Consider the following 21,098-nt stretch of genomic DNA (forward strand, 5'->3'; position numbering starts at 1 on the left):
CAATTTAGTCCCTTCTCACCAGGAAGGGGTTGTTGGTGAATTCCCGACTGCTGCTGCCTCCTCTCCTGTCCTGGCCTCTGTGCTATTGTAGCAGAAACCTGCCCCAGAGTGGGCTGCAGATCCTCCCAGTGTGATTACATGGGGCCCACCCAGGTAACTGTGGATTATCTCAAGGTCACTGATTAGCAACCTTTTTTCTTTTTTTGAGATGGAGTCTCGCTCTGTTGCCCAGGCTGGAGTGCAGTGGCCGAATCTCAGCTCACTGCAAGCTCCGCCTCCCGGGTTCACACCATTCTCCTGCCTCAGCCTCCCGAGTAGCTGGGACTACAGGTGCCCGCCACCTCGCCCAGCTAGTTTTTTGTATTTTTTTTAGTAGAGACAGGGTTTCACTGTGTTAGCCCGGATGGTCTCGATCTCCTGACCTCGTGATCCGCCCGTCTCCGCCTCCCAAAGTGCTGGGATTACAGGCTTGAGCCACCGCGCCCGGCCTCTTAGCAACCTTAATTGTAGCTTCAACTTTAATGTTTCGCAGTGGGACAGTGTTTAAACACTTGTATCAAGAAAATAAAATAATGAAATAATTTCCCAATTCTAAAAGCTGGAAAAAGAGCAACAAAGTAACCAAAAGTTTAAAAGCAGAATTTACTGGAATGTTAAAAAGCAGATCTAATTAATCGAAATCTTTTTTTGAAAAAAAGTAACAAAATAGAAATACTATGTAGCTTAATCAGGAAAAAAAGGAGAAAGTGCAAATATATAAAATGAGAAAGAATGAGGGGGAAATAATTGTTGAAACAAAAGAAATTTTAAAAATCTTGAGAGTCCGTAACATACTTTTATTTTGAAAAGTTTGAAAAACTAGGAAGTGGATAATTTTCTGGGAAAATACAGTTTATTAAATTCACTGCATTAAAGATAGAAACTATCAATTTCTGTAGAAGAAATTTATTAAGGAATTACCCTCCCCCAAATAGGCAACAGGTCCAGAGAGTTTCACAAGGAGAGTTTCACCAAGCTTTTAAAGACCAGTTACAGTACTACATAAATTGTTCTAGAGCATTTAAAGTAAAACTTCCAAATTCTTTTTGTGAAGCAAATTTATATTGATAACCACATCTGGTAGGGATAATACAAAAAGAAAATGACAAGGCAATGCCACCTACCAATACTGATACAAAAATACTTAATAAAATATTAGCAAACAGAATCCAACCTCATAGTATGAGGATAATAAATCATGGTCGGTGAAATTTATCTGTGGAATGGAAGTTTGATTCAATATGAGTAAAGAAATTATGTGCCTTTTTTCTTATAGATGCGGAAAAAAGAAAAAAGAGGGAATTGATGGCTATTATATTAATATGATAAAATGGCACTCTCTATCTCTACCTCTAAGCCTTTGCCCTAAATTCAACTTCTTCCTCAATGTGCAAATACTGGAGCTATTTAAAATCAGGAACAAAGCACAGATACCTACTAACTTTAACATTGTACTGGTGGCATTAACCATTGCAATTAGACAAGGTAAATCAGACACATAAAAATTAGAAGAAGAGGTAGTTAAAGTATTTCTACTTGCAGATGACATAATAGTATTACTGGTAAACCATTGGAAAGCAGAAAGAAAACTACTCAAACAATGAAAGAATTCAGAAGGGAAGCGAGGCATACAATTAGCATACTGAAGTCAATAGTGTTATTATACACAAGCAATAACTACAACAATAGAGAGAAAACTCCATTTACAATAGCAACAAAAGATAAAATACTTAGGAATAAAGTTAATAAGAAATTTGCAAAATTAATATAAAGAACACTTGAAAATAGTCCTGAAAGCCAACGAAGTAGGTTTGAACAAATGAAAAGCCATTGGTTGGTGGTTAGGAAGAATCAGTGTTATAGATGTGTCAGTTTTTCCTGATTTATAATTTTCCCTAAGTTAATCTATAAATTTAGCACAATCATGATGAAAATAACATCAATATTTTTTCTGACGCTAGACAAATTGATCCTAACATTTACATGAAAATACAAGCAAGAATAAAACGGGCAGACTCCCCAGTGGAGTAGAATAGAAAGTTCAGAAAGAGACACAAATATATATTAAAATTTAGTATATGATAAAGGTGTCATCTCAGATGGATGATTGGACAAAAGATATTCTCTTTAATAAATATGCTGAAATGACTAAGTAATCATTAGGAGAAAGTGTAAAGTTAGATCTATACTTCCTACATACATAATAATAAATGCCAAATGGAACAGGTTATACTTCTAATATATAATGCTATACAAGCAAATGAAGAAGTGTGGGTGAATTCCTCTATAAACTGGATGTAGGGAAAGGCTTTCTAATGATAACCCGAAGTCCAGATTCAATGAAATGTTAATAAACTTGACTTTGAGGAGCTAGTATTTCTAGTATATAAAGAGTACTCAAAAATTAATGGGAAAAATAAAAAAGAGTGGAAGACATAAACAGATAATTAATAAAAACATATAAAAATGACCCTTAAACATATGAATAGATGTTAGTCTTCACTCATGGTAAGAGAAATGCAAGTTAAAACCAAAATGAGATACCATCTCTCACCTGTAGCATTGGGAGAGGCTAAACAGTTGCTGAGGGCATGGGGAAACAGGTATCTCAGATATCATACACTCTTATAGAAGAGAGCTTGGCAGCATCTAACAAAACTGTGTATGTTTATTCATTTGGCTAAAAAGTTCATGCTTAAAAATTAACCCTAAAGGTACACTGTATTAATCTGTTCTCATGTGTTATTAAAGATATACCTTGGCCTGGAACAGTGGCTCACGCCTGTAATCCCACACTTTGGGAGGTTGAGGAGGGTGGATCACCTGAGGTCAGGAGTTTGAGACCAGCCTAGCCAACATGGTGAAACCCCGTCTCTACTAAAAATACAAAAATTAGCCGGGCATGGTGGCAGGCGCCTGTAATCCCAGCTACTCGGGAGGCTGGGGCAGGATTGAACTCCTGAGTTCACTCACTTGAACTCAGGAAGTGGAGGCTGCAGTGAGCTAAGGTGGTGCAAATGGGGAAAATGTAGATTAAACAATTGGTGACTCTGGGTAAAAAGTAAATGGGAATTTCTCTGTATTATTTTTGCAATATTTCTGTCAATTTGGAATTATTTCAAAAGGTATCCAAAAAGCTAAAACTTTTTCTCCTTCCTCTCCTTCTCTTTTTTCTTTCTTCCTTTCTTTCCTTTCCCTCCCTCCCTCCCTCCCCTCTTTCTTTTTCTTTCTCTTTCTTTCTCTTTCTTTCTTTCTTTCTTTCTTTCTTTCTTTCTTTCTTTCTTTCTTTCTTTCTTTCTTTCTTTCTTTCTTTCTTCTTTCTTTCTTTTCTTTTTTCTTTCTTTCTTTTATTTCTTCCTTTCTTCCTTTCTTTTTCTTTCTTTCTTTCCCTCCCTCTCTCCCTCCCTCCCTCCCTTCTGTTTCTTTCTCTTTCTTTCTCTTTATTTCTTTCTCTTTCTTTCTTTCTTTCTTTCTTTCTTTCTTTCTTTCTTTCTTTCTTTCTTTCTTCTTTCTTCTTTCTTCTTTCTTTCCTTCTTTCTTTCTTTCTTTCTTTCTTTCTTTCTTTCTTTCTTTCTTTCTTTCTTTCTTTCTTTCTTTCTTTCTTTCTTTCTTTCCCTCTCTCTTTCTCTTTCTCTCCTTTCTTTTTTTTCTTTCTTTCTTTCTCTGAGCCTTGTTCTGTTACCAGGCTGTTACCCAGGCTAGTGCAGTGGTGAGATCTCAGCTCATTGCAACCTCTGCCTCAGCCTCCCTAGCAGCTGAGATTACAGGAGCACGCCACTACACCTCACTGATTTTTGTATTTTTAGTAGAGATGGGGTTCCACCGTGTTGACCGGGCTAGTCTTGAACTCCTGACCTCATGTGATCCACCTGCCTCAGCCTCTCAAAGTGTTGGGATTACAGGCGTGAGCCACTGTGCCCGGCCAATAGGCTAACTTTTTAAAGCTTAGTAAGATGTGACAATATATTTAAAAATAATAAGACATTATTTGGTAAGGGGGAAAGGAAAAGAGGAAGGACACATCCTCTGGTGCAATCAAGAACTTTAATTGGAGGCAGCTCTTCCCATGGGGGCTTTTTCAGGAGCTGGGGTGACTCTTGCTTGGTGGCCCAAGGATGGCTCAGACGTCTTCTCCTCCTTCAGGGGAGTTTCCGAATTCATCTTCATGACTCCTGTCCACCGCCCTCTTCCTCATGGAGGCACCCCAGCAGCTGTGCAGCCGCTGGCTAGAATGCTCAGGGCCTCCCAATGAGGCACGGCTGGAATGGCCAGCGCTCCTGGCAGTAGCGGTTTAAGTTTCTCTTGTAAAAATTTCTTTGGGAAGCATATGCATTCAGATCTGAAAGAAGAAAGGAAAACATTATGCTGGGTGAAGGCCTTTGAATAGGGCTTGGATGAACTGTTCTCATTGTTTGTATCCATTGCTGATCATTCCTCAGATTCTTGAATTCCAAGGGACCCAAGGCAGCCCCTAGCTTAGGACTTGGAAGACTTTTGTGATAGGAGGAGTTTCTTGCAGCCTGTTTTGCGTTGTGCTACGCTGGTGGCTTCAGTGACGGTAAGCTGTCTTGCAAAGCACAGTGGCATAGAAGGTAGGAGACTTGGCCCATCGTGGCTCTGACACCTACGTCATTCCCTAGCACACTCGTGGGAAGTCCCTTACCCTCTGTGAACCTCACCCCTGTAGGGGGTGGGAAGGGCAGAAGGAAGGAGAGGGTGAGGTAGTGGGGTTCCTACCTTCTCAAGCTTGATTCAAGCAGAGCTGTTCCTCTTTCGTCTTTTATAGAAATTGGACTCTGTGAAATGTTGTTTTCAAGGGGGTTTCAAAATGACTGGGTTGGGTAATCTTTAGTTCTCAACAGGACTCCTGGGGTGGCTGTGAGTTATGTGAGACCACCTGGGGATAGAATTGCTGCCCAGCAATGTGGCTGCATTTCTTCTTCCTGGGCTGTGCCCCTGTCCCGGGATTGGGCATCTGTTCTTCCATGACCCGGAGGCATTTCACCCCCAGTTGAACTACATTCAATCCACAAGTGTTTTCTGGCATTGTTTACTTGCCATGCACCTGGCTGGATCTGGGGGCATAACAGGGAACAAAACTGATGTGGGCCCTGCCCTACTGGCACTTACTGTCTAGTGGCCAAAGTAGACATCAACTAAGCATATGAAAAATACATGTATAAGATGATGCCGCCAGGTGCAGTGGTTACACCTGTAATCCCAGCACTTTGGGAGGCCAAGGTAGGTGGATCACTTGAGGTCAGGGGTTCGAGACCAGCCTGGCCAACATGATGAAACCCTTTCTCTACTAAAAATACAAAAATTAGCCAGGCATGTTGGTGGGCACCTGTAATCTCAGCTACTCAGGAAGCTGAGACAGCAGAATCACTTGAACCTGGGGGGCGGAAGTTGCAGTGAGCTGAGATTAGAGATTGCACCACTGTACTCAAGCCTGGACAACAGAGGGAGACTCCATCTCAAAAAAATAAAAAAAAAAAAGATGATGCCACCAAGCTTTGAAAGGAAAGCATGGATGTGTGCCCTTTCCCCCCAGACCTGCTCCTCCTCATCCTCTTCCTAGCTTGGAAGATAGTGGAGTCAGGTCTTAGACTCTAGGGTCTCCCCAGTGTGCTCTGGAATATGACTGGGGCTGCTTGATGGGAGCGATTCCATCTCCCCATCTCGCTTAGCTGAAATATCAATGGGGTCTGGTTATCAGGACCAGGCTCCCTGGGTAGGGGTTTCTGGTCAGCGTTAGGACCCCAATTTGGGACTCACCCTCAAACTCACTGCTGCTGGAGGAAGTGCTCTTTTTTGGCTGGATCAGGGGTGTTCTCGAAGGCAAATGGGAGACTGCGTTAATGCGCTTGGGATTTTGTCTGTCAAGCTCATCCTTCTGAAGCTGCAAATCTGGCAATGAGAATTCCACAGGGTCACGTGGGGAGGCTTAGGTGAGATCACGGAAGTGAAGGTGTTTCGCAGGCTCTGAAGCAGTGCACAAAGGCAAGTGGGGGTTACTATGGGGTGGGGGTGTACCTGAAACTACCACCTCCTGTCCTCTGAGGGCTTCCCCTCACAAGTAGGTGCTGAATTCAAAGTGTGTATTTTAAAATAATACATTATATTTGTACGTATTTATGGGCTACATATGAAATTTTGTTACGTGCATAGAATGTATAATGATCAATTCAGGGCAAAGTATGTATTCCTTTTAAGACATTAACTTTTTTCCATTTATAAATGTAATGCATATATATGCTTTATAGAAAAGTTAGGAAATAATGAATAGTATAAAAGAGAAAAAAGTGACCCCAAACACCTCTTCCCCAAGTTATTACCACAGTTCTGGTCTCTTCCTATGCATATTTTACATAGTCCGTCATATCCTATGTATTATGGATGAATTTTACTTATTTATTATTTATTTGTTGAGACAAGGATCTGCTCTGTTGCCCAGACTGGAGTGCAGTGGTGTGATCATAGCTCACTGTAACCTCAAACTCCTAGGCTCAAGCAATGCTCCTGCCTCAGCCTCCCAAGTAGCTAGGACTACAGGCATGTGTTACTGCGCTCAGCTAATTTTTAAATTTTTTTTGTAGAGAGCGGGAGTCTCACTATGTTGCCAGGCTGGTCTTGAACTCCTGGCCTCAAAGTAATCTTTTAGCCTCAGCCTCGCAAAGTGCTAGGATCACAGATGTGAGCCACCTCACCCAGCCCTGCATCTGACTTTATTTATATACGTTATGGTATAAATATTTTTTTCATGTCAATAATTTTTAAAAATGGTTGTACAATATTCTAGTTTTTGAATAATGTAAGATTTATTTAACCAAAGTTCTAATGTTGGATTTTTAATTATTTATTTATTTTTTTTTTGAGGGAGTCTCACTCTGGTACCTAGGCTGGAGTGCAGTGGTGCAATCATGACTTACTGCAGCCTCGACCTCCTGGGTTCAAGCGATCCTCCTACCTCAGCCTCCTGAGTAGCTGAAATGACAGGTGTGTGCCACCATACCTGGCTAATTTTTTTTTGAGACGGAGTTTCGCTCTTGTTGCCCAGGCTGGAGTACAATGGCGTGATCTCGGCTCACTGCAACCTCCACCTCCCGGATTCAAGCAATTCTCCTGCCTCAGCCTCCTGAGTAACTGGGATTATAGACATGTGCCACCATGCCCAGCTAACTTTGTATTTTTAGTAGAGATGGGGTTTCTCCATGTTGGCCAGGCTGGTCTCAAACTCCTGGCCTCAGGTGATCCACCTACCTGGGCCTCCCAGAGTGCTGGGATTACAGCCATGAGCCACCGTGCCCAGTCTGGCTAATTTTTTATTATTTGTAGAGGTGGGATCTTCCCATGTTGCCCAGGCTGGTCTTGAACTCCTGGACTCAAGTGATCCTCCTACCTCCCAAAGTGCTGGGATTATAGGTGTGAGCCACTGTGCCCAGCCCAAATTTTTCTACCATAAATACTGTTGCGATGAACATTGTTGTATATGAGACTTTGTCTTTATATACTTCTAGGTTTCTAGAAGAACAACAATGAATTTTGTCGACAGTCTGAGCTGTGTTCTGTGATAGACAGCTCTGTCATTTATTAGCTGCATACCTTAACTATTTGCTTAACCCCCGCCTGCCTCTACATTCATATCTGCAAAATGGTATGTTCAATTTGAATACTAATGTCCACTTCTTCGAGTTATGGTGGGGATTAAATAATATCATTTTACTGTTAAAATGTGAAATATATGCTCTGAAACAGTAAGGGATTTATCTGATCACAGCTGGGTTCCCAGTGCCTAGACAGTGCTTTGCATACTATAGGTTCTCAGTAATTATCATCATCCTTCCCTTGGGAAAAGGCATTCATATTTTTAAGGTTCTTGATTTTTATTGTGACTCTACTTCCAGGGAAAGTATTTTAAAGACCCTCACATGTGGATTTCTGTCAAAACAAATCATTGTGCTATCCTGTCTCTCAATGGGGGTCTGCCAGGTTCCTGGCCATCTGTGCTCACCCCCTCCCACTTGTGTGAGTCCTAAATTTGGCTGATTTTGACAACAATGCTTCCTTTTTTTTTTTTTTCCCCCTGTCTGAAATAGTTGATTTTGATCCCTGATCCTCTCTGCTTGATCTCTTTTCCTGGATCTTCGAGAAGATTTTGATTACAAATTGAAGGCCAGGGTGCCTTCTCTGTCTCTCTGTCTTCCCTTGACATGGTAGCCTAGGAAGCCTCATGTTCCAGAGGCCCAGATTAAAAGGGGGATGGCTGGTTTGTACTAGACTTTGTGTAAGCAAGAAATACATTTTTATTTTGTAAACCATTGAGATTTCAAGGCTTATTTGTTTTAGCAGCAGAACATGATCAATACCTATATATTGTTTCTGTATGTTGAGTGCCTACTCTGTGCCAGACCCTGAGCTAGATGCTTATTTATATTGCCTCATTTTACCCTCCCACTGATCCTGAAAAATAATAATGTATTGTGAATAGCCCTATTTTACAGGTAAGGACAGTGAGGCTCAGGGAGGTCAAGAGACTTGCCCAACTTCTGTGGCAGAACTGAGATTTGAACTAGCATGTATTGCCCCCAAAACAGGGATCTTAACCCACTATTTTTATAGTCTTTAATCCAGTGTTTCTCAGACTATAATGTATATTCAAATTTACCTGGAGATCCTGTTAAAGTGCCAGTTCTGATTCCGTAGGTCTGGAGCAGGGTCTGAAAATGCATTTGTAACAAGCCCCCAAGTGATGCCAGTATTGCTGGTCTGTAGACTACACTTTAAGTACAAGAGTTTAAGCTCTCTTTTTTATTGGTTTGAGTACTTAGCTATCACCCACCTCATTTTAAATCGGAATTATCACTCAAAAGATGAAGGCAGTTTGGGGGTATCCCAGCAGGCAGAGAGTGAGCAAACTGAGGTATAGAGGGGCCATGCAGAGTGTCCTTATCTGATACCTACTTTGGGTCGATGGCTTGTGCTCTTGGGTTTGACTGGGAACCTTGGAGTCATCCATGGCATAGGGCTCCTGACAGTCCCTGCAGCATAAACAGAAGATCTTCGAGATCAGGTTTTGGTGGGCTGCTGTTGGAGGCAAAGGAATCAGGGGCATGGGTTCTGGAATTTGAATTCCAGATGCCTACTGGAAACTGACTGTGGTGGCGGGGGGGGGGGGGGTATCATTGGGTCAGCCTCTCCCAGGGTATTAACATAATACTCCTCCCCTCTCCCAAATCTTCTGTAGCTTCCCATGGCCAGCAGATCCAGTCCCTTCCGCCTAGGCCATTTTTTTTTTTTTTTTTTCCTATTCTCTACAAATTTTCTTACCCATGGAAAGGAGTTGAAATCTCTACTCTGCCAGCTTTGTCTGCAGGGGTGCCTTGTTGAATCAGCCAATCTTGAGTTTGAGCCCAATTCACTGGGCTGGGCTGTTTCCTAAGTAAACATAAGACTGTGGCTGAAAAATGCTAGTCCTTCACCTGCGTTCACACTCCAGATAGGATCTGATGACAGCAAAATCCCACCTCATGCAGACATGCACGTAAACATGCTCAGGTTTCAGATAGCTCTGTGTCCTACCCCATTAACAGGTGCATGTTCTTGGGTGGATTATTTACCCTTTTTGAACTTCACTTTTATCATGTGAAAAATGAGAATAGCAGTGCCTACTTTGCAGGAGTAAAGAATCATGTATATGAAAAGTAGCTCCTGTGGTGCTAGGTATACGATAAGTGCTCAATCAATGGTCATTCCATTTTCCTCCCTTCTCTTCATGTGGCTTCCTGGCCTCAAATGATCCCAGCTGGTCCAGGTCCTATGGAAAGGAAGCATATGGACTCATAGCTTTAAATTCTGGTTTTGCCACTAATTTGCTGGATGGCTTTGGGTAGGTCCATGCTTCTTTCTGTGTCTCAGGCTCCTCATCAGTAATAAGAGGTTAGGCTAGATGATCTCTTCAAGGATCTTTCTAGTTTTGAAGGTCTAGGATTATAAGGCCTTGCTTTAGTCCCAGATTCCTTTATTTGTGTATCAAATTTTTCAGATCTCTGGATACATTCTGTTCTCACTCCCCTTCTTGTGGCAAAACCCCCCTTTAAAAGGAAATTCTGATCATGGTATTGGTCAGGCGTCCCTCACAATACCTCATTCACTTTGCTTTATGAGTTTTGCCTTCATTATAGGCACTTGAGTCTCATTTTCTCTACTGCCATACCCTGGCCGGAGCCACCATCATCTCTTGCCTGAATTACTGCAATAGCCTCCTAACTGGTCTCCTTATTTCTCTTACCCTGGACTTCCTCCATAATTAATACAAAAGGTGGGGTAGTTCTGCTAAAATGTATCATGTCATCTTCAGCTCAAAACTTCCAAGGACAGGAAAAAATGGGAATAGTAGATGGAGAGATATAATATGGAAGGAAGAAATGAAAACTCAAATAGAATCAAATAGAAATTCTAGTTCTATAAAAACCAGTATCTGAAGAAAATATGTATTGGATAAGGTTAACTACAGATTGGACAAAGCAAAAGCAATGATCAGTAAACCTGCAAAAAGGTCAATAGAAATTATCCAAACTGAAGCAGAGAAAGCAAAAAAGATTTAAAAAGGATGAAGGGTACACCAGTGACCTTGAGGGATGCTACCAAGCTGTGTAACATACACGCGTTGCTGGACTCTCAGAAAGACCAAGGGCAGAAAAAATGTTTGAAGCAAGAGTGGCTGAAAATTTACCAAATTTGATAGAAAGCATCAACGTAAGTACTCAGTGAGCACCAAACATGAAAAACAAAAAGAAAATCACACCTAGGCACATTTTAGTCAAATGGCCAAAAAGTAAACTAAAGAGCAGGCTTTTAAAACAACTGGAATAAATAAAGATGAAAAAAAGAACCTGTAAACCTTTCACTTCATATTCCATGAAAACATCCTTCAATATTTACGGCAAAATGAAGACATTATAAGATAAACAAAAACAGAGAGAATTTCTCTTTAGAAGACCCAGCCTGCAAAAAAATGCTGAAAAATCAAAGGAAAATGATACCAGATGGAAATTCACATTTACAGAAAGGGATGAATAGGATAAGAAATAGCAAATACGTGGGAGTAAATGCAAACCTTTTTTTTTTTTTGAGACAGAGTTTTACTCTGTCACCCAGGCTGGATTACAGTGGCGTGATCACAGCTCACAGCAGCCTCAAACTCCTGGGCTCAAGTGATCCTCCTGCTTCAGCCTCCCCAGTAACTGGGACTACAGGAATGCACCACCACACCTGGCTTATTTTTGTAGTTTTTATAGAGACAGGGTCTCCCTATGTAGCCCAGGCTGGTCTTGAACTCCTGGGCTCAAGTGATCCTCCTACGTTGGCCTTGAAAGGTGCTGGGATTGCAGGAGTGAGTCAAAAAGATTTTTTTCTCTTAGTCTTTCTTTCCTCCAAAATTGTTCTGTGGTTTCGCATATTCCTCAGAAGAAAAACCAAAATTCTCACTTGGGTCTTAAGATATTCTGTAATGTAATCATCCTTCTTCCCTCCTGTCCACTCACAACCCTCATCACCAACTCTGTCTTCAGTTCCTTCAATTCCCCAATTCCATTTGCCCCCTTGCTGAGTTTTAAAACACAGCAAGCTCTCAACTCAACAATTTGTGCTTGTTTTACTCTCTGCCTGGAATTCAGTTCTCTTAGATTACAACATTCTGTCATTACCTTCAAGTGTTTGCTTCAATGTCACCTTTTCTAGTGAGACTTTCTTGGTTGTATTTAACATTATACCCCCTTGTCCAGCACCCCAACACTTCCTAACTCTTCCTTTCTTCCTTGCTTTCTTTGCAGACGTTTTCTTTCCCTCCCTCCCTCCCTCCCTCCCTCCCTCCCTCCCTCCCTCCCTCCCTCCCTTCCTTCCTTCCTTCCTTCCTTCCTTCCTTCCTTCCTTCCTTCCTTCCTTCCTTCCTTCCTTCCTTCCTTCCTTCTTCCCTTCTGTCTCTCTCTCAATCTCTCTCTCTCTTTCTTGACAGGGTCTAGCTGTATGCTCAGGCTGGAGTGCAGTGGCACAATCATGGTTCACTGCAGCCTTGAACTTCTAGGCTCCTCCTGCCTCAGCCTCCTGAGTAGCTGGGACTACAGGTGCATGCCACCATGCCCAGCAAATTCTTAATTTTTTTTTTTTTTAAGAGAAGGGGTCTCACTCTATTGCCCAGGCTGGTCTTGAAATCAAGTGATCCTCCCATGTTGGCCTCCCAAAGTGTTGGGATTACAGGTGTGAGTCACCGTGCCCAGCTTCATTTCCTAACACTTTACATTATTTGCTAAATTACTGTGCTTAAGGTCTGCCTCTTCCCACTAAATTAGAAGTCACATGAGGTCATGGATTTTTGCTCTTTGGTTTACTGTTCTATTCTCAGTGTCTAGAGCAGTACCTAGCGCAGTGTGGGAAGTCAATAATTGTTTGTAGAATAATAACTGAGGGTGTTTGTAGAATAAACTAGCATGTGTTCTTGTCTTGAGTAAAAGCATTTGCAGACCCTGGGGGCAGTAGAGAGGTGGGGGGTCGTTTTCGTGCCAGGAATATCACAAGCTGTAGGACACAGCTTACCTCATTCACTTGCTAAGCTGACTCTGATGGTTTCATGAGTCAATTTTAGTTCTGCTCTCTGTTTACTGGTTGGGACTATTTTTCTTTCCCATCTGCTGCAAAGCATATCTATCTTCTTCCCATGTTTCCTATTTTATGGTATGGTCCTATTATTCACTCTGTCTCTAGAGTCAGAAGCCTGCCAGCCTCCTGCTGTCTGCTCACGTTCATCAGTCTTTGAATTTTAATTTCCAAATATCTCTTCAGTCTGTCTGTCCAGTCAATCCTTTGCCATTTCCTTCACCATAGTGTAAGCCACCATCTCTTCTCACCTGGACCACTGCTTAAACTTTCTCATTGGCTTGTTTGCCTCCACCTAAAGCTAGAGCTGTCTGGTAGACATGTAAATCCTATCTCTCTTCTGCCCCAACAACCCTCCGCCCCACCAAGGGGGTCCCCAAGTCTGCAGATCCAACTTCTTTTGTGATCACCACTGTTATTCTCTTCAGCCTCATTTTCTCTGGGTTGCACTCACCGCCCTACAGCCATAAGAGATGCTGTATAGGCAGCTCACCCAATCACCTTTTACTAAATGGATCCTGTTCACATCTTGTTCCCTCTGCCTGGGATGTTCTCACCTCAATCCTTCAGTCATCGAACTCCAGGATTCAGCTCAGGGGCTATAGGAAGGCATAGGATGAGTTAGGAGTCCCTCCCTTGTGCTCCCACAGCACTCCCCTGCTGGCCCACCATGTTTTCCTGTATCACAGCCTGTTATTGTACAGTGACTGCCTAACTCATGGTAAATGCTCAATAAATACTTGCTGAAACATTGTCTTGTAACCGCCTATTGTTGACAGTCTGGATACTAGTTCATGAGCTTTTTCCTTTTTCTTTTTTTTTCTTGTTTTTTATTTTTTGAGACAGGGTCTCACTCTGACACCTGTGCTGGACTGTAGTGGCTCCATCAGGGCTCATTCCAGCCTCAGCCTCCCAGGCTCAAGCGATTTCCCTGCCTCAGCCTCCTGGGTAGCTTGGAATACAGGCTCGCACCACCATGCCCGGTTATAGTCTGTTTTTGTGTTTTGTTTTGGTAGAGGTGGGATTTTGCCATATTGCGCAGGCTCGTCTCGAATTCCTGGGCTCAAGCAATCTTCCTGCCTCAGCCTCCAAAAGTGCTGGGTTATAGGCTTTAGCCACTGAGCCCAGCCAAGTTTTTTTTTTTCTTCTTCTTCATTTATTTAACATGTATTTACTGAAAACCTGCCATGTGCAGGAGGTACTGTTACATGCTGGAGATATAGCAGTGAACAAGACACAAGATAGACAAATGTCCATGGAAGCAGGGACAGTATTTTATTCACTTTTGTATCCTCAACATTCAGCCCAGGGATGGGCAAAGAATAGGTACTTTATACATATTTGTTGAATAAACACATGAACCTTCTCTGACTGTTGGAAAAAAGCTATGCCCAACAGATCTCCTTTCTCCTTTCCACTAACTGATTTTTAACTTTCTGCACATAAGCTGTTCTCTGTAGTTAGATACGATGCAGGCTAGACACATACAGATATCCCCATTGTGTGGATTTTTTGGTCAAAGTGGGGGCACTCACTAGGTCCATTTAGCCCCAATCTCCAATAGTCTTTTGGATCTGCTGCCAGGTGAGGTTTCTTTTTTTTCTCCTAGACTTAGTGTCATGTCATGGGATTTTATTTTTTAAACGTGATTTGAGCTCTGATGTATTTTACTGAGCTCTCTTTAGTGGATTTATTTCATTTTTCTATAATTTATAAAGAAATATAAATTTATATAGGCAGTTGGATCTTTTGTTTTGGAGATGCACCATTTAGCAAACATCCTTGCCATTAATCTGCTTCTTATTCTGCTACTTGCTTTAGTTTCCATTGTCTTCATCCACTTATAAAAATGCTTGCCTCATGGAGTTTGGCTTTGTTCCAGACTGCCTTGTGTCTGTTGAATGTAGAAGGAAGCGCTTCATAAGAAAGGAATGGAAGCATAGCTCTGACAAGCCCCCACCATGAGTCAGCCCTGGGTGGTTGGAGTTTTGTTGGAGTGGTAATTAATTTGTCTAGGAGCAATTGCTAAAACTTGGTCTTGGGTCCCTCTAAACCTTTGTCAGCATGTGTTCTGTCTTGCTAAATCATAAAAGAAGGTCACTTTTTTTTTTTTTAGCTTATATTCGGGAGTCAGCAATTTTCAGGTTGTTGATCATATGGCCTCTTTTAGGCTCTGCTTGGCCAAGAAATTCAAGACACTGTGCACAAGTAGAAACTGTTTATCAATTGTAGTGTACTCTTTCCTGCTTGTCATGGTCTCACCTGCATTAAAGTTGTTGCCTCTTCCTGGAAAAACTCCATATATATACTCCCACTATAGGTACTCTCATATATTTATCTTAGTAAATGGCAAAAATTCACTAGATGACTTAGGATTACTAGATGACTTAGGATTAAAGTTTTGATGTCAAAAATCAGATTTAAGAGGAGCTCTAGAGAAGAGAGAAGACAAAAATGTCAAACATATAATAGAAGGCTTCTTTGTCTGGAATGCTCTGGCCTCAGAAAGAAAAAAAAAAGAAAGACCTTACTCTCACTCAAACCTCTGACACCTACTTTCTTTGCTTTTCTCTTTCTCTCTCCACCCAACTTGAGCTTTACTACCCACTTATACTCCTCTTATTCCTTCCCCTGGTTGCCCAGATAAATTTTTCAGGGAGCATTTTTCTGGAAAAGAACAATCACATTGCACAATACCCACCTAAAACTTCTACACTGAAGGTAGATCCAGAGAGGCTGAATTTAAACCAAGTAAGAGTTGAATTGGGTAAAAATAGAATCTCCCCAAATTTCGGAACAAAAGAAAGTTTGTTTTCTGTATCCTGTGGGATTCAGGATTCTGTTCATTACTAATCATTTCATTGTTGACCTTCAAGCCAGGCACAGTGGCTCACACCTGTAATCCCAGCACTCTGGGAGGCTGAGACAGGAAGATTGCTTGAGTTTTGGAGTTTGAGACCAGCCTGGACAACATACCTCATCTCTACTAAAAATCAAAATTTAGCTGGGCATGGTGGTGTGCACCTGCAATTCCAGGTACTCAGAGGCTGAGGAGAGAGGATTGCTTGAACCTGAGAAATCAAGGCTTCAATGAGCTATAATCATGCCACTGCATTCCAGTCCAGGCAACAGGAGATCCTGACTCAAAAAAAAAAAAAAAAAAAAAAAAAAAAGTTGACCTTCAACAATGGGGAAAATGTTTAAGAGTAGCAGGATGAGAAAGGTCAGAAGATTCAAATAACCCATCTAAGCATAATATTTTAAAAAATGGACTTGAGAGGGTAAGAAAAATAGGAAGTACGCCACATGAAACTATTTCAAAAGATTTTCTCTTAAGGGTAGATAGGGCAAAGATTCATTAATAACAAACAAAATGATGAATCAATAGGTGACTTAATAGACTTCAGGACACTTTCAAAGGACATTCTGGGGCAAAGAGTACAAGTAAAAGGAGCCCTTTCTTCTCTGTGTAAAAGCTCATATCTAAAATAGGGGATTTAGAAAAAAATCAATTGGAATGGGAAATTCCATTAGTGTAGATATCTTCATCATTTTCCAAGAGTCCTAAAATGTTAACTGGAAATCAAAATAATCTTACGGCCTACTAGATAAAACAACTGGCCACTGAAATAAAGACAGGACCCAAATTTCCTCTGTTCCTTAAGAATTTGGAGTCTGTGGAGAAACACTTGCACTTACTGTATGTAGAAAGGCCATTAGAAGAACTAATGTTCCATGTCAGAAGGACAGCTGTCCGTATCTGTCTGCTGAGTCTTTCTGAGGAGACTTTTGCATTTAACACTCTCCTATCTTGCCTCTAAACTCCCAAGGGGCATTGTCTATAAATATAGATGAACTATACTGCTATAAATATAAGCTATACTGCTTGCTTGTTGATATGGTTTGTTTCTTATGTGGAGATCAGACTTTTCTATTCCAACTATGATTAAGACTAATTGTTCTGCATGATGAATATTTTGACCATTCCAGTGCATGATTCTCCAGCACCCACAGTGGACTATGTCTTCTTACACAGAATCTGAAGGGATGAAACCCTTCTTGGGGGTTTAGCTGCTAGTAGGTGAAACAGACTTCTGAGGATTCTGAGTTGAACAATTTAAAGTGCTTTTTTTTCTCCCTTCACCTTGACTGACATAGAAAATCATATAGCCTACATCCTAGGGTACACCTGACCAATTTAAAATCCTTAGCTCAAGTAATTATGGATCATGGAAACCTTCGGGTTTTATTTTAGCTGATTAGGGGAGTCTGCACCATTGCTAACACTCCCTGTTATGCCTGGATTAATATCACAGGTGAGGTTAGTCTATAGCTAAGCCCAAAGAAAAAGCAGTCTGGCTATCAAAGATAGATTGTCATGCCAGGGAAATCATGGGGCATGATTCCAGAGAGGCTTTCAGATCCTTTTGAAAATACTTTTAATTATCATTGTCCTTTTTCTTTTTTTTTTTTTTTTTTTTGAGATGGAGTTTCACTCTTGTTGCCCAGGCTGGAGTGCAATGGTGTGATCTTGGGTCACTGCAACCTCTGCCTCCTGGGTTCAAGCGATTCTCCTGCCTCAGCCTCCCGAGTAGCTGGGTTACAGGCATGCACCACCACACCCAGCTAATTTTGTATTTTTAGTAGAGACAGGGTTTCTTCATGTTGGGTCAGGCTGGTCTCGAACTCCCAACCTCAGGTGAACTGCCAGCCTTGGCCTCCCAAAGTGCTGGGATTACAGGAGTGAGCCATTGCACCTGGCCTTCATTGTCATTGTCTTGTATCATTCAGGTTCTGTTGTCTAGAGAGCTGAATGCTTTTATGTAGCCTCTGGTTTGACAAATGGTGCAACAAATGATTCAAAGACAAAAATGAGAAGAAATGAGGCAGACTGATACTCAAAATGAAAACCAGATCTCTGTACATGGAAAAATGAAACTGTGTTTTCAAGAAAAGCCAGTGACAGTGGTGAAGATCTGGACAATCTTGGAGGGTCTTTCCTGCAGCTTTGGTTGAGGGAGGACCAGAAGGCAGAGAATGAGAATAAAAAGAGAAGCTCCCACATTCCTAGATGACGATGGATTGCCCTGTAACCACGGTAACAACGAATCCCCAGAACCTGTGTGACACCCATTTAATCTATTAATGAAACTCCCTTGGTAACCATTCTAACAGACACATGCCGGTAGATACACTTCATAGCTAAAGGTCTACCACTCCCAAGCACTGCTGTCTCTGAAACACCACCAGTACATGAACTCAACACCTCCCAAAGCCCCTTATGCATCAGCCATGAGCTTTGTGCAGAGACTTTGCTATACAAGCGCAGTTCTCCCTTGTTTAACCAGAAATAAATTCAGTTTTTGTTTCATGTAGTGAATGGAGGCATCTTCCACCAAAGCAGCTTACGGATATACAAGAAAATGTAGTTATTCAAATTCTCTTTTTCTTTTTTTAATACAAATGATAGCTTACTATACACCATGTTTTGCACCTTGATTTTTTTCAATTAAAAATAAACCGTGGAGATCATCCATATTATCAGTCAGCAGGGATTTGAAGTGTAGGTTTGTCGGCACCCTGTACTGATGCTGTCTCCACATGTTTACCAGACAATTTTGCAAGAAAGAGGGTAGTAGAACCACTTTCTCCTCTGAGTGTTGACAACAGAGAGCTTTGAGCTTTTGAACCCTCTTGAGAAATGAAAAGGCTCTTAGGGACAGCAGTGTATCAGTCACAAGCACATTCTCTAGGGTTTAATTCTTGGAGATCTACTGTTAGCTAGGTAATTTAGAAGAATTTATGACCTCTTTGAATCTGTTTTCTGACCTGTAAAATGGGGATGATAATAACAGTATCTACAGTAGAAGGTAGTTCTGAGGATTAAATAATGATGGAAAGTGCTTAGCACAGCTTCTGGTGTGTTGTAAAGGCTTAAGAAATACAAATGAAGGTTCTGATGCTGATGAATATGTAGGAAAGATGCCTGGGGGTGTGTGGCACTTCTTGCACTACCAGTGACCCCCTCTAGAGGGAAGCAGGAACCAAAGAAGAGGGCCTTTGGGTTGTCCCCCAGTGGGCTAGGAACTTCAGGTCTCTAGTGACCCCATTGCACTTTGATCAGAAGAAAGATCAATGAGGCCAAACAGGAAGGCTTCTGGCGTTGCGGGCGGGGGTGAGGGAGGTCATTCAGCACAGGTGGAGACTGGGACCCAGAGAGAGAGAGAAACAGTGAGGTTAAAGCAAATGAGGGATAGGGATTGCTTCTTGGAGCAAAATTAATAGGTGTCCAGGAGTGGTGGGGACATTGTCCCTTTTGGTACAGAAAAACTATCACCTCCCGCCTTTTGGTCTAAACTATGAGCCCCACTCACCTGCAGCTGGCAGAGTGGACAGAAGGCTGTGTGTGATGTCACAGAGCTGGGGAACCAGGGAATGTTGGGGCTGGGGGGTTTGGACTGAACCACAACAGCGAGGAGGAGGGAGGAGTTCTGCTGACCTCGATGCCATGCTGTCCATGCACCAGGCTGTTCACTGGGGCACAAGTCCTGGGGCCTGGGGAAGCACCTAAAGGATGGCCAGAAGGGGGCAGTACAGCACTGGACACTGTAGACCTGGGTGCCATTCTGTCTGTGTCCACCCACGGGGTAGTAACCTTAGACAAAGGGACTTCACACTCTGCAATATGGGAATAATAATGTATTTCTTTTGTTTTTTGAGCTAGAATCTCACTTTGTCACCCAGGCTGGAGTGCAGTGGCCTAATCTTGGCTCACTGCAGCCTCTGCCTCCCGGGTTCAAGCGATTCTCATGCCTCAGCCTCCCAAATAGCTGGGACTACAGGCATGCGCCATTACGTCCAGCTAGTTTTGTACTTTTAGTAGAGAAAGGGTCTCACCATGTTGGCCAGGCTGATCTCAAACTCCTGGCTTCAAGTGATCCCCCCTACCTTGACCTCCCAAAGTACTGGGACTATAGGTGTGGCCTTCGCCTGGCCAGGAATAATAATAATTATATGTCCTGTATGCATTTTTAAGTATTAAATGAAATCAGGTAAACATTTAACATAGTGCCTAGATGTAGTAAGCACTTTAAGAAAGGGTAGTTACTGGCCGGGCGCGGTGGCTCACGCCTGTAATCCCAGCACTTTGGGAGGCCAAGGCGGGCGGATCACGAGGTCAGGAGATCGAGACTATCCTGGCTAATACGGCGAAACCCCGTCTCTACTAAAAATACAAAAAATTAGCCAGGCGTAGTGGCGGGCGCCTGTGGTCCCAGCTACTCGGGAGGCTGAGGCAGGAGAATGGTGTGAACCCGGGAGGCGCAGCTTGCAGTGAGCTGAGATCGTGCCACTGCACTCCAGCCTGGGCGACAGAGAGAGGCTCTGACAGAGAGATGCTCCGTCTCAAAAAATAAAATAAAGAAAAGGTAGTTATTAAAAACATATGCAAACATAAAGTGACATTTTCTTCCCAATTTATCTTTCAGAAAAGAGGGAATCACTTTATATTGGAGTCCTGACAAAATCTCTCACCTTAGGAGGCATTCTTTCCATTCCTTTATTTAGGAGAAGCAAGTACTATACACATTTGAGGAAGCCACATTGGATTAACATGTTCTCAATCAGGGCTATCATTTGATGCATCTGGAGGTCACTGGCTACAATGGAAACAGAAGAAAGCAAAGGAATTCAGCACAGCTGTGGGGTCATTCAGGTGGTTGGGGAGGGTGATGTGACCCCACAGCTGTGCTGAATTCCTTTAATAAATATTTGATGGTGAGTTAAACCGCCTTTGAAAGCTCACAGGTAAAGTCACACTTTTTTTTTTATTATTACTTTAAGTTCTAGGGTACATGTGCACAATGTGCAGGTTTGTTACATGTGTATACATGTGCCATGTTGGTGTGCTGCACCTGTTAACTCGTTATTTACATTAGGTATATCTCCTAACGCTATCCCTCCCGGCTTCACCCACCCCACGACAGGCCCCGGTGTGTGATGTTCCCCACCCTGTGTCCAAGTGTTCTCATTGTTCAATTCCCACCTATGAGTGAGAACATGCAGTGTTTGGTTTTCTGACCTTGTGACAGTTTGCTCAGAATGATTAAAGCCACACTCTTAAATGGTAATTGAAGGTTCCCATTTTGGCTGCAAGTGAGATTCACTTGAAGTGTTTTTAAAACAAAGAACACCTGGAGCCTAACCCCAGCTAAATTATCATTTTGGTAGGGTGTGGAATCTGGGCAGCAGTATGTTTACAAAGATTTCCAGGTGATTCTTGTGTATAATCAAGAACTACTGAATTCCATTGCGGGGATCATTACATACAGGTAAGCGGCGGTTCTCAGATCAGGCTGTATATTAGAATCATGGGAGGAACTTTAGAAAATGCCACTCCTAGCACC

The 21,098-nt window shown here is 42.2% G+C and overlaps 1 protein-coding gene across 1 annotated transcript; it reads right to left on the reverse strand.

Moving 5' to 3' along the window:
* Positions 1-4,031: 4,031 nt before the first annotated feature.
* TEX48 (testis expressed 48) lies at positions 4,032-19,395 on the reverse strand. The gene is made up of 6 exons (XM_073022206.1): positions 19,068-19,395; positions 18,188-18,898; positions 9,370-9,477; positions 9,004-9,080; positions 5,818-5,949; positions 4,032-4,378 (listed from the first exon to the last, which is right to left on the reverse strand). The coding sequence occupies exons 4-6, from the start codon at positions 9,056-9,058 to the stop codon at positions 4,275-4,277; spliced, it is 291 nt and encodes a 96-aa protein (XP_072878307.1). The 5' UTR covers positions 9,059-9,080; positions 9,370-9,477; positions 18,188-18,898; positions 19,068-19,395; the 3' UTR covers positions 4,032-4,274.
* Between the last annotated feature and the right edge of the window lie 1,703 nt (positions 19,396-21,098).

This window comes from Chlorocebus sabaeus, chromosome 12 (genome assembly GCF_047675955.1).
Source record: "Chlorocebus sabaeus isolate Y175 chromosome 12, mChlSab1.0.hap1, whole genome shotgun sequence".
Taxonomy (NCBI): domain Eukaryota; kingdom Metazoa; phylum Chordata; class Mammalia; order Primates; family Cercopithecidae; genus Chlorocebus; species Chlorocebus sabaeus.

Bases quoted from the DNA above. Each gene is read 5' to 3' on its own strand.
- TEX48 (XM_073022206.1), bottom strand. From the start codon at position 9,058: ATGGATGACTCCAAGGTTCCCAGTCAAACCCAAGAGCACAAGCCATCG. The intron at 5,950-9,003 runs GTAGGTATCAGA...TCTCATTGCCAG, and splicing joins GCACAAGCCATCGACCCAAA to ATTTGCAGCTTCAGAAGGAT. The intron at 4,379-5,817 runs GTGAGTCCCAAA...TTCTTCTTTCAG, and splicing joins CAGCAGCAGTGAGTTTGAGG to ATCTGAATGCATATGCTTCC.